Genomic DNA, 12815 nt, shown 5'->3' on the forward strand with positions numbered 1-12815 from the left:
TTATATACTTTGGGGTTGGGAGGGGTTTAGGGTAGGGTAAGTCTCTAAGGAATTTTGGAAGTGAGGTTTCCAGGACCTTGGTGGGGGGGGGGGGGCTAGCTATTGTTGGGAAAAGGTCATTTATTACCATCTAATAAAACTGGAGTCATGAGACCCTTCAGATAGATGTATATCGGTGGGCCGTATGCTTGGGGGATGATTGCCAACATGTATCTTGGGGGTGGGGTAGAGATAAAGGAAGTTTCCAAAGGAATTTTTTTTTTTTAAAGATTTTATTTATTCATTTGAGACAGAGATACAGAGAGAGAGAGAGAGCGAGCATGAGCAGGGAGAGAGGGAGAGGGAGAAGCAGGCTCCCCGCTGAGCCAGGAGCCTGATGTGGGGCTTGATCCCAGGACCCGGGGATCATGACCTGAGCCGAAGGCAGACGCTTAACCATCTGAGCCACCCAGGCGCCCCTCCAAAGGAATTTTTATATGTTAAAGTAGACTTACAGGATCCTGGGGGGGGTGGGGTTGGGCTAAGATTGCTAGTTGCCCTTAGCAAAGTGTCAACCTCAAGGCAGTGAGTCCCTAGAGGAATGTCACTCTGCCTGTTTCAAGGACTTGTCAACGGGCTGTAGGTAGTAAGGAAATTTAATAATTTCTCTTCTGCTTTTGTTTCCCACATCGGTTGTGTTTGTGACAGACCACCCCTACTGGTGTTTTTCTTAAAGTGTTGTTTTGCTCCAGCAGGAACATGCCCCTGGAGGATCTGCCTGACCCTTTTGAGGCTTATTTTTAAAGCTTCTGATATCTTTACTGAGTGCCCAGGGTGTTCTGTACATTTTCTCAGTTCCTGCTGATCATAAGGTGAGCACCAGAATTGTTCACACCGTAGCTCCCTGTTGATGTTCTTTCTTAGATAACTGCCTGTGAGTGGGCATTTCAGCTTAAAGCTTAAGGGAACCCGGTGCAGATTATGGGAGCTCTTTCTCTGAGTGACTCTTCTCTGGTTTCCTGTTCTGCAAATTCCAGCCACCTAGCCTCCCTGCTTGCTCTGTCTAGGCCCCCCTGCCTTGCACCCCATCCTGGAAAGCACCCTTAGAAAGAAAGCTGGAGCAGTCATCGGGCTTCCCACTCAGTCTGTCACTACCTGTTGATCAGCATCTGAAAGAAGTTTCCAGTGTTTGAAGGAAAAAAGCTAGTCCAGTACACTTACTCCATCATAGTCATAACTGGAAGTTTTCAGTTCCCTTTGGTGGGGAATGGTGTTTAAGAACCAAGATCTGGGTGCTAACCGTGCTCATTGTCCCTTGGTGTCTTTGTCTCTAGGCACTTTTAATGGATAGAGCTAAGAGCTATGTAGATAAATGAATTACATTGCATTATATATGTGTGTGTGTATATATATATGCACATGCACACACTCCTGTCAGTATCTGTATTATGTATCGAAGCCATGAGTTCATGTTGACAGCTCCATTTCCAGTTCCTCACCATAGGATTCACTCTCCTCTTTCATTTTTTTTTTTTTTTTAAAGATTTTATTTATTTATTTATTTGTCAGAGAGAGAGCGCACAAGCAGGGAGAGCGGCAGAGGGAGAGAGGGAGAAACAGATTCCCTGCTGAGCAGAGCCCAATGAGGGACTTGACCCCAGGACCTGGGATCATGACCTGAGCTGAAGGTAGACACTTAACTGACTGAGCCACCCAGGTGTCCCTCCTCTCCCATCCTATACTTGTATTATCTGAAATATATTTATTCATTTGCTCAATTCTATAATATGCAGAAAGTAGTTTCAGAATTGCTGAATTGATACCATTGTGATAAACACACTTTCTAACTAGGCTTCAAGATTTACTTAGAGTATTTATGTCTTTACACTGAGGGTATAGAGTAAAAACACTGTATTGAAAGTTACTTATGTCATTTCTTGTTCAGTGTAATTATGTTTTATTCATATGAAATGAAATTAGGTTTCCTCGCTTTTGTATTTTTTACTTTGAATATATGAAATACCAATATAGTTTCAAAAGTCAAAACTATACACAGAAGTGTCACTACCCACTTCCTCCCTCCAGTCCCTTTCATCTGATTCCCACTTTTGAGGGCATTAATGAATCTCATTAGTTCCTAGTTTATCCATCATGTTTCTTTCTTTTTTTTTTTTTTAAGATTTTATTTATTTATTTGACAGAGACACAGCGAGAGAGGGAACACAAGCAGGGGGAGTGGGAGAGGGAGAAGCAGGCTTCCCGCTGAGCAGGGAGCCCGACGCGGGGCTCGATCCCAGGACCCTGAGATTATGACTGAGCCGAAGGCAGTCGCTTAACCAACTGAGCCACCCAGGCGCCCCAATACTTTTATTTTTTTAAAAGATTTTATTTCTTTATTTGACAGAGACAGACACAGCAAGAGAGGGAACACAAGCAGGGGGAGCAGGAGAGGGAGAAGCAGGCTTCCCGCGGAGCAAGGAGCCCGATGCGGGGCTCGATCCCAGGACCCCGGGATCATGACCTGAGCTGAAGGCAGACGCTTAACGACTGAGCCACCCAGGCGCCCCCATCATGTTTCTTTTTTGCAAAATTAAGGATATGCTTGTGTACCTATCTCCATTCTTTCTTATGCAGGTAGCATTTTGTATATATTCTTTGTACTTTTTTCAGTTAATAGTATATCCTAGAAATTAGTTCATAGAAATGTGATGATAGCTTATAGAATTATATGAGGGGTTAATGAGCCTTTCTGAAGATGGAGATCTTACCACAGTGGGCATGCTGTGATGGAACCGATCCTGATTCTGCAGGGGAGAGAAAAACGGCACCACCTTAGGAGAGAAGACTTTCAGTACGCCAGAGAGCCTGGGATGCTGGATAGAAGGAAAGTTTTGGGTTTGGGATGGTAAAAGGACACTTTACTCTGAGGAAAAATGAAGCTCTGTTTATTAGAGCCTTGAATTCTGATAAAATCCTGTAGCAGAGCAGTCCTTTTTATTAAATGGCGAGTTACTATAAATGACCTTGAGGAAAATTTACTGTATAATTAAAAAAATTTTTAAATACTTAGTGTTTTTAGAGCAGTTTTAGGTTCATAGCAAAATTGAGGGGGGCAGTTCAGAGATTTCCCGTATACCCCCTGCCTTCATACACACGTAGCCTCCCTCATTAGCAACATCTTCCACCATGTGTAAGCCTGATGAACCTACACTGACATGTCCTACTCACGCAAAGTCTGTAATTTGCGTTATGGTTCACTCTTGGTATTATGCGTTCTGTGGGTTTGGACAAATGTATAATGACATGTATCTACCATTACAGTATCATGCAGAATAGTTTTGCTGCCCTAAAATCCTCTGTACCTCACCTGTCATCCGTTCCTCACAAACCCCTGGCAACCACTCATCTTTTCCACTGTGTCCATAGTTTTACCTTTTCCAGAATCAGCAATTATACCTAGAATGATACCAGAATCATACACTGTGGAGCCTTTTCAGATTAGCTTCTTTCATTTAATAATACGCATTTAAGATTCCGCCATGTCTTTCCATGGCATGATAGCTCATTTATTTTTATTGCTGAATAATATTCCACTTTATAGATGTACCACAGTTCATTCATTCACTTACTGAAAGACATCTTGGTGGCTCTGTAGTGTTGGCAATTATGAATAAAGCTGCCATAAACGTCTGTATACAGATTTTTAAGCAGACATAAGTTTTCAACTCCTTTGGGTAAATACCAAGGCTTGCTGGATTGTGTGTTAAGAGTATGTTTAGTTTTAGTTTTATAAGAGTTTTATAAGAACATGCAAAACTCTCTTCTAGAGAAGGTATATCATTTTGCATTCCTACCAGCAGTGAATGAGAGATTCTTCTGCTCTCTATATTTTTGCTAGCATTTGATGGTGTCAGCGTTTCAGATTTTGGCCTTTCTAATAGGTGTATAGTGGTATTTCCTTGTTTTAATTTGCATTTCCGTGACGACATATGATGTGGAGCATCATGTGTTTATCTCCAATCTGTATATCTTTGGTAAAGTGTCTATTAAGGTCTTTGGCCCAGTTTTTTTTTTTTTTTTTAAGTAGGCTCCATGCCCAACATGGTGCCTAATGTGGGGCTTGAACTCACGACCCTGAGATCAAGACCTGAGCTGAGATCAGAAGTTGGAAGCTTAACCGACTGAGCCACCCAGGCACCCCATTTGGCCTAGTTTTTAATTGAGTTGCTTGTTTACTTGTTGAGTTTTAAGAGTTCTTTGTATATTTTAGATAACAGTCCTTTATCAGATATGTCTTTTGCAAATATTTTTTCCCATTTATGGCTTGCCTTTTCATTTTCTTGACATTAGCTTTTGCAGAACAGAAGTTCTTCATTTTAATGAAGTCCAGCTTATCCATTATGTCTTTCATGGATCATGACTTTGATGTTAGAGATGTACCTTGGATCTATAGACTAAGTTGGGAAGAACTGACATCTTGACAATATTGAGTCTTCCTATCCGTGAACATGGACTATCTCTCCACCTATGTAGTTCTTCTTTGATTTTGTTCATCAGTTTTGTAGTGTTCTTCTTACGGATCTTATACATATTTTGTTAGATTTATACCTAAGTATTTCATTTTTGGGGGTGCGAATGTAAGTGACGTTGTGTTTTTATTTTCAAATCCCATTTGTTCCTTGTTGGTATATTGAAAAGCAGTTGACCTTTATATATTAACTTGCATCTTGCAATCTTGGTATAATTGCTGATTCTAGGAAATTTTTTTTGACTCTTTTGGATTTTCTACATAGTAGGCAGTCATGTCATCTGTAAAAAAAAAAAAAAAATGACCGTTTTATGTCTTCCTTCCCAGTCTATTACTTTTTACTTCCTTTTCTTGCCTTATTGCATTCGTAAGAACTTCTAGTATGAGATTGGAAAGGTGTGGTGAGAGGGACATCCTTGCCTTTTGCTTGATCATAGTGGGAAAACTTTGAGTTTCTCACCATTATTTATATTAGCTGTAGACATTTTATAGATATTCTTTATCAAGTTGAGAAAGTACCCCTCTATTCCTAGTTTATCAAGAATGCATACATGAATGGGTATTGAATTTTGTTATATGCTTTTTCTACATCTATTAATATGGTCATGTGATATTTTTTCTTTTTTAGCTGCTGATGTGGTGGATTACTTTGATTGATGTTTGAATGCTGAACAGCCTTGCATACCGGGGATAAATCCCACTTAGTTATGGTGTATAATTTACTTTTAGAAAAGAAGATGAAAACTCATGTTCTCTTGCAATTACTGTGTGGGTTCATTGAACCTTTTTTATGAATCTCAGATGCATTGTGGGTTCTTTTTCATATCACTATTTATATTAGTAATTTCATCATCTAGGAATGGATTTATTATACTTATCACTTATTCCCAGCTATGCTAAGGAAGACTACAGTACAGAAATGAAGAATGGTGGAACTGTCCAGAAAGATGATGCAATAGTCAGATCATTGCTTTTTTATTGCATTGCCTCAAGAATTGCATCGTCTTTTAAAAATTTAAATGAAATCTGGAGGCACCATCTTTGTAGTCTTTCTTTTAGCTTTTATTGAACACACTTAAGAATCTAGAATTTTTAATTTTCTGCCTCTAATGACCAGGAGTAGAAAGTTGACAGAGGAAGATACTTCATAGTTATCAGATGAATAAAATAATCATCAGGAGAGACAGCAGGACTCCAGGCTCTAATCATGAAGGTGAAGTTGATCATATAAGGGAAATCGTGGACTGTGAGTTGTCAGGTGACAATATCCTGGATGAGTTTTCTCAAAATCAGGAATTGATGAGTGAGCACTTTATTTCTTTCTGTGACTTATATAAAGGAAATGTGGAATTTGCATTCACTTAGTCACTTGGTAGGAAGGACTTCCTTATGCAGTGGTTTGTGACAAGCACTTGGACATTCCATTTTGCTAAAAGGATGTGTGTTAGTATTCTTGTATTTCACGTAATGTTTGTGCATGATCATTTACTTGATACAGCTTGTATGGGGAAAGTGCTGAAGGTTTGTATGTACAGAGAGGTGATAGGAAGGGAAATGAAAACAAATCATTGGCTTTGTCATTCTAAGGTTCATGGATCTGAAAATGAAAGTATTTTACAATCAGGGTACAAAGAATATAACTGTTCTAACAAAATTGTGAGCTGTCAAAATTTTCAAAAGCACTGCATTTCTACAGTGCAAGTTCAAGAAGAACTACAAGTAATGATCATCTATTAGAGATATATTTGAAATCTCATATCAGTTTTTATCTATATGTTCCACGTTCATACATGTCAGTTGATGGACAGTTTTGTTCAAATGATGTACGCCTTTTCATGTGTGTTTGTGTGGGTGTATGTGAGTATATATCCATATATATGTATGTCTTCGTAGTGTGTATGTATGTCCACATATATGCACATACCAGGAAAATAGAAAAATACAGGTTTGGCGTATTTACGTTTTGACTAAAATGTCGTATTTGCTTTTTCATTTTTCTTTTATTTTTCTGTAAATTATTTATAAAATGACCCAAATATTAAATAAAATACAAAGGGTTTATCAGCCTCAGCTGATAAAGGGTGTTGATTATTTCTCTTGGTCTACTGAGGGTTAAGGTAATGTACCTGAGTGGGTCATTGCCCTCAGCAGTTGACGATTATGCATTCCTTTCAAGAACACATGGAATATTCATGAAAATTAACCATCTGCTTGGCTGTAAAACCTCTACAGATTTGAAAGGCTGTGTTCTGTGACTGCAAGCAGTTAAGATGGATACAAAGAGGTAATTACAATACAAGAGATAAATACAAAAAGGTAATTAGAAGAAGTCTTCATACATTGGGAAATTTAAAATAACTTCGAAATAACTTATAGCTCAACAAAGGAATCTTAATGTAAATTAGAGCATGTTCAGAATTACATTCTAACAAAATACTTTAAATGTTGTGTAATATACTTATGATTGTACTTGAGGAAAGAATAAAGGCTTGAAATGAATAAACTGAGAATCCAGCTTAAACAATGGCACAGATAGCTACAGGCTAAACCTAAATAGGCCAGAAGGAAGGGAATGAAGGTGAGTATACACTTACTATGCAGAAAACACACAGTAAGTAGGAAGGAGAATTAAGCCCAAAGCTGGTTCTCTGAAAAGTCCAATGGTTGAACTTCCGGCAAGATTAAATCAAGGGTGAAAAAACAAACAGTATTCAGATTGAAAAAAGAGGCCATAGGTATCAATTCCATAGACATTAAACTGGTAAGATAATGTTTGCCAATAATTGATGCCAATGAATTTGAAATTTTTAGGTGAAATAGATAAATTATTGCAAAATAAAACTTAACCAAAACTGACTTAAGAAATAGAAAATTGACTAATCCCAGCACAGTGAATATACCTGGCCAGATGATTGCAGAAAGGCATTCTGCACAGAAATGTATGGAACAGATCATTCCAATCTCATATACGTTCTTTGAGAAAATAACAGAGACCCTTACCCAGCTCCTTTTGTGAGGCGAGGCTAACCTGGATACCCACACCACACGAGAGCAGCGCGGGAAAGGAAAAGAAGCCTAGTCTCCGGGTCTAGAGGGACACCTCTCCAGGACAGTGGGAGGATCGGCTCCCTCTGGTGCTGCGGATAGAACTGCCTGGAAATCCTTGTTATCTTGAGCTGATGTTTGGGTTGAATGGGAGGAATAAAAGCCCTTTTGGGGTGGGAACGAGAAAGACCAAGGTGTTTGGATTGACAGCACGTGTATGGACAGAACAATTCAGAAATGTCGACTTTGATAACTAGACAGTCACGCTCTACAAATCGTGAGGCATTTCATCTTCTGTGGAGCAAAAGGCAGTTAAGGCTGCCATTTCTTATCCAGTAGATGGGCAGAACTTAGCAAAGTGTGGCAGGGCCAGGCACAGGTGCGGTGCACTGCTTCAGGCAGTGTGTGGAGGTCAGAATACTTTGGAAAACAATTTGGTACGAACCTTTAGAGACTGCCGTCTCCATGCCTATGATCCGGCCACTATACTCCGAGGAGAATGACTTAACACAATGGTCTGCTAGACTGAGGTGGGGAGATTTCTAGGCATTCAGGGGGAATAGCTAGTTTTCAAAGCATCTAGTTGGTACACAGCTTACGTACGTAGGTGCTCTTTCATGAGACTTTTCCAACTGGTCTGTGGGTGACAGTTACTCCCGCCATCTTCCCTGTCATGGCTGTCCTTGCATTTCACGAGTCAGTCTTGATCTTCCTTGCTTCCAAAAGCTGCTGAATTGCCAAAAAGGTTTTTTTTTTTTTTTTTAAATACGAATGTTAAGAATTTCAAATGGGATCCTATTCTTATTCTGGCAGTTTCCAGTTCTTTGCTTAATAAAGTTCATATGGAATTGTTAAATGCTTCTTGATTACTATATGATTTTTCAAGTTTGCTCCAAAGGAGCTGGAAAAATTGGGTGACGTTGCCAAAGTAGAACTCCTTTGTTTATGTGAGAAAGTTTCTCCACGTGACTAAAATTGATAATGAACCCTGCCTTATTCTAGCAATAAATGATTTGCACACATAGATATATGAGCTAATGAATGGACGGAGGGGAGATGGTCCCAGGGATCTCATTGAGATACATTTCCAATGCAAGTTTACTTTTAATATCTAATAGTTATCAGATGTGCATTCCATTTATGCTTCATTCGGTTGTGCACCAATTAATACTTGTAATGAAGTCAGTCCAGAGGAAAACTTTTAAACTTAGTGCTTTATCATAGTGACAGGAAATTTAATAAAAATTAATTAAATCCGTATACATATTTCATTGCAAAGAGATATGACAGGAATCAGTAAAAGTTTTCTATGCATAAATACTGAGTACATCAGAAAAAATAGTTATAGGAAAGTGAAGTAGAAATACCAGTTCATACAGGACAGAAATGATGTAATATTTCTTACTGTTAAGCAAGGATTTGTTCGTATGTTTTAGACGTGGGTGATTTTGTGAATCAGATCACTGTGGTTGCCCTGGATACGCGGACAGTGATCTAAGTTGTTGTGTAAGATGCCACTGTTTACGAGTGCACTGCAATCTTTACAATTGTTTAAACTTAAGTGACGAAAATTTTTAAATGTCATATAAAAATTTTCGGGACAGCCTATTTTTCAAAATTCTTTTTAGCAGTATTGGGAACAAAAAAGGTTGAAGACCATTGGCTTAAAGCAGTAGATCTCAAGAGGGATGGTAATACTCACTGGGGAGCATATTGGAATTCTGGAAGAGTTCTTTGGTTGGCACAGTGATTGAAGGGCCTTATGGTCCTTTGGTTATTGGGGGCCAAGGAAGCTAGACATCCTGCAATGTATAACAAAGAATATTACTGTTTCTCATAACTTTTCTAAAGTCCTGCTGGACTAGTCCACTGCAAATATGAATGAGAAGAAATTTAACACATAGTAATCTTGAGGCATATTTAAAAGAAGGAATTTATATAAAACACTAAGTCCAGGAATTTTAGGAGAGGGCCATTTTAGTGGGCAATATTTAAGTGAAATAGATATTTTCTCAAAATCGTTAAATAATAACTCCATGCATCGTCTATTTGGTGTATTAAATATCGAACTATATATTTAGATGGAAAGAGTTTGCAGTAGGGCAGGAACTGCACAAGCAATATAAGTGATGAAAAATATGTAACCTAGAACCAAATACTAAATTTTCAGTAACATGAAAAGCAGATCTTACTGAATTTCATTCTACTTTCTCAGACACCAGCATGATCGCACTATTTAATACTGTAATGTGGTCCACACCCTTACCACCCCCCTACCCCTCTAGCACTTTCCTGTTCCTTTTTCACCCCAAACATTTACCACTTCCTTTGTTGGTTATTTATTAATTTTTGTATTGTCTTTTCGTCTCCTTTGCTTAAAAGACACAGTGTAAGAGGAGAGGGTGGGAGGCAGAAAGAACAGCCCTTTTGAGGAGTTTGGGTTTAACAAAGAGGAGAGAAATTGGTGGTAGCTAGAGGGGGTAGAGCATATGGAGTCAGGAATTTTTTTTAAACAAACTTCTTAATTGAGTTATACGTATAGAAAATTGTACAAATCTTAAGTGTATAATACACTTCTGTGAAATGAACTAATCTGTGCAGTCAGCACCCAATTTAAGAAATGAACATTACCATTACCAGCATATCACAGTCCATCCCTGATGCCTCTTCCTGTCATTAATCATCCCCCAGCCAAACCTACTGGGGGTTATTCTGATTTTGATCACCAAATCTGATTTTGCTTATTTTCAAACCTTATGTAACTGGAATTATCCAGCATGTACTCTTCCTTTTTTTTTTTTAAAGATTTTATTTATTTATTTGAGAGAGAGAGAATGAGAGAGAGCACATGAGATGGGGGAGGGTCAGAGGGAGAAGCAGACTCCCTGCCGAGCAGGAAGCCCGATGCGGGACTCGATCCAGGGACTCCAGGATCATGACCTGAGCCGAAGGCAGTCGCTTAACCAACTGAGCCACCCAGGCGCCCCAGCATGTACTCTTTCAAGGTTGACTTCTACTCAACCGTGGCTGTGGGATTTGGTTTATACTGTTCATCTAGGAGTAGTATAGTCATATTCCTTGTGGGAATAGTTCACAATTTATCCATTCTATTGTCGGTGGATGTTCGGGGTGTTGCCAGGTTTTAGATGTTCTGAATAATGCTTCTGTGAATATGCTTTTATTGTACATATCATGTATTTCAGATATGGGTGTTTGCACTTGGGGTGGAATTACTTTCCAAGATGATTTTTTTTTTTTAAGATTTTGTTTATTTGACAGAGAGACAGCGAGAGAGGGAACACAAGCAGGGGGAGTGGGAGAGGGAGAAGAAGGCTTCCCGCAGAGCAGGGAGCCCGATGTGGGACTCGACCCCAGGACCCTGGGATCATGACCTGAGCCGAAGGCACATGCTTAATGACTGAGCCCCCCAGGCGCCCCCCAAAGTGATTTTTACCAATTTTTACTCCCAACAGCATTAAATCAGAGTTCCCATTGCTCTGTACCTCCACCAACACTTGAGCTGTGTATTGCTTATAAAGCTGTGTTTTTAATTTGTATTTGCTTGATGAGTAATCGTGTTGTGTTCCTTTTAATCTCTTCATTAGCCAATTGGAATGTCCTCTTTCTAGAAGTATCTGAATCTATTGCCTGCTTTTTGTACTCAGGTCACTTACCTTTTTCTTTCTGCCATTTAGTGCTTTGTACATGCAGAACTCTTATTTCAGGCATTTTTCTCAGATGTTTTTCTCCCACTCTCTCACGTGCATATTCATTCTTTTAATGATGTTTTTTGATGAACAGAAGTTTTTAATTTTAATGAAGTCCAGTGTTTTCCTAAGTCTTTGGAAAAATCTTTTAAAATTTTGTGTATAACAAAGTCTTGAAGATAGTTTTGGTTTTCATTTAGAAGTTTGATTGTCTTACTTTTCACATTTAGGTTATAATTTATCATGGATTGATTTTTGTGTGTGTGTGTCTGGTATGAGGGGTCAAGAATTGTTTTTTTCTCACATGAACATTCAGTGGTTCCAGCCCCATTTATCAGAATGTCCATCTGGATTCACTCCCACAGTGCCATCATAGTCATAAATCAAGTGGGTCTTTTTTGGACTTGCTATTTTGTTCCATTGGTCTTTTTCTCTTTGAGGCTGTATTACATTTTCTTAATTATAATAGCTTTATAATAACATCTTCCTATTTTAGTATAAATTTTCCAATTCTTTCTTCTGCAAGAGGCATTGAAAATGCCCTTTGCATTCTCAGCTTGTCATTTTCCAAAGGCATTGGGATTTTGATTGGAACCACATTGACTCTCTTAATTTGGAGAGAATTTACATCTTTCAGTATGAGGTCTTCTAACACACGAGCATGATGTATTCCTTCATTTATTTAGTTCTTTAATTTGTCTCAGAAGATTTTGTGGTTTTTGTGTTAAGACCTTACTTATCTTTTGTTAGAGTTATTTCTTGGCTCCTTGGTTTTTGAATGCTATTGGAAATGGTATCATTTTTAGATTGCACACATTTCTTTTGCTAGTATACATGAGGACAGTTGATTTTTGTTTATTGAACTTGTATTCATCAGCCTTACTAAATTCACTTTTCATGATTTCTAAATTCCTTTGACTATTCTTGTACAATTAAGTCATTTGCTAATAATGACAGTTTTATTTTTTCCCTTCTGATCCGTGTAATTTAAATTTTTTTTCCTTATTATACTGACTAGTATATCTGTTACTGTCTTTAGTAATTGACCTGTAAAGGTGATGTTAGTTATAGATATTTTATAATTACTCTTTATCAGATTCAAAAAGATTCCCTTTTCTACCCAGTTTGCTATGAACTTTTAATTAAGAATGACTGTTGATTAGGTATGACACCAAAAGCCCGTGTGATTAAAAGATTGATAAATTGAACTTCACTGAAGTTAAAACTCAAAAAAAAAAAAAAAAAGACAGTGAAAAAACAAGCCATGGATGGGGAGAAAATATTTGTAAATCTTATTTCTGAGAAAAGACTTGTATCCAAGATACTACTTTTAAAACTCAATAAGAAGACGACAAATTGTGGCGCCTGGGTGGCTCAGTTGGTTAAGCGACTGCCTTCGGCTCAGGTCATGATCCTGGAGTCCCGGGATCGAGTCCCGCATCGGGCTCCCTGCTCGGCGGCGAGCCTGCTTCTTCCTCTCTCTCTCTCATTCTGTCTCAAATAAATAAATAAAATCTTAAAAAAAAAAAAAAAAAGAAGATGACAAATTGTCCAGT

The 12815-nt window shown here is 38.3% G+C and overlaps 1 protein-coding gene across 7 annotated transcripts in view; it reads left to right on the plus strand.

Annotated features, from left to right (window-relative positions):
- The window catches only part of LOC145715849 (methylglutaconyl-CoA hydratase, mitochondrial-like), a 37307-nt gene that overhangs the window by 17644 nt on the left and 6848 nt on the right, over positions 1-12815 (plus strand). The window contains exons 4-5 of one of the 7 annotated variants that reach the window (XR_014139904.1): positions 732-2613; positions 4339-4418. The exons of 1 other annotated variant lie outside the window; for it this stretch is intronic. Coding sequence is in view for 5 of the 6 variants with exons in the window: in XM_081802745.1 (XP_081658871.1) it covers positions 4339-4460 (122 nt within the window). In the remaining variant the exon portion in view is untranslated. Of the gene's footprint in view, positions 1-731; positions 4166-4338; positions 10271-12815 lie in introns of those variants that run through there. 5 more of the 7 variants (XM_081802748.1, XM_081802747.1, XM_081802745.1 and 2 more) reach the window with 5 other exon arrangements.

This window comes from Leptonychotes weddellii, chromosome 14 (genome assembly GCF_054177405.1).
Source record: "Leptonychotes weddellii isolate Sample4059 chromosome 14, ASM5417740v2, whole genome shotgun sequence".
Lineage (NCBI taxonomy): Eukaryota > Metazoa > Chordata > Mammalia > Carnivora > Phocidae > Leptonychotes > Leptonychotes weddellii.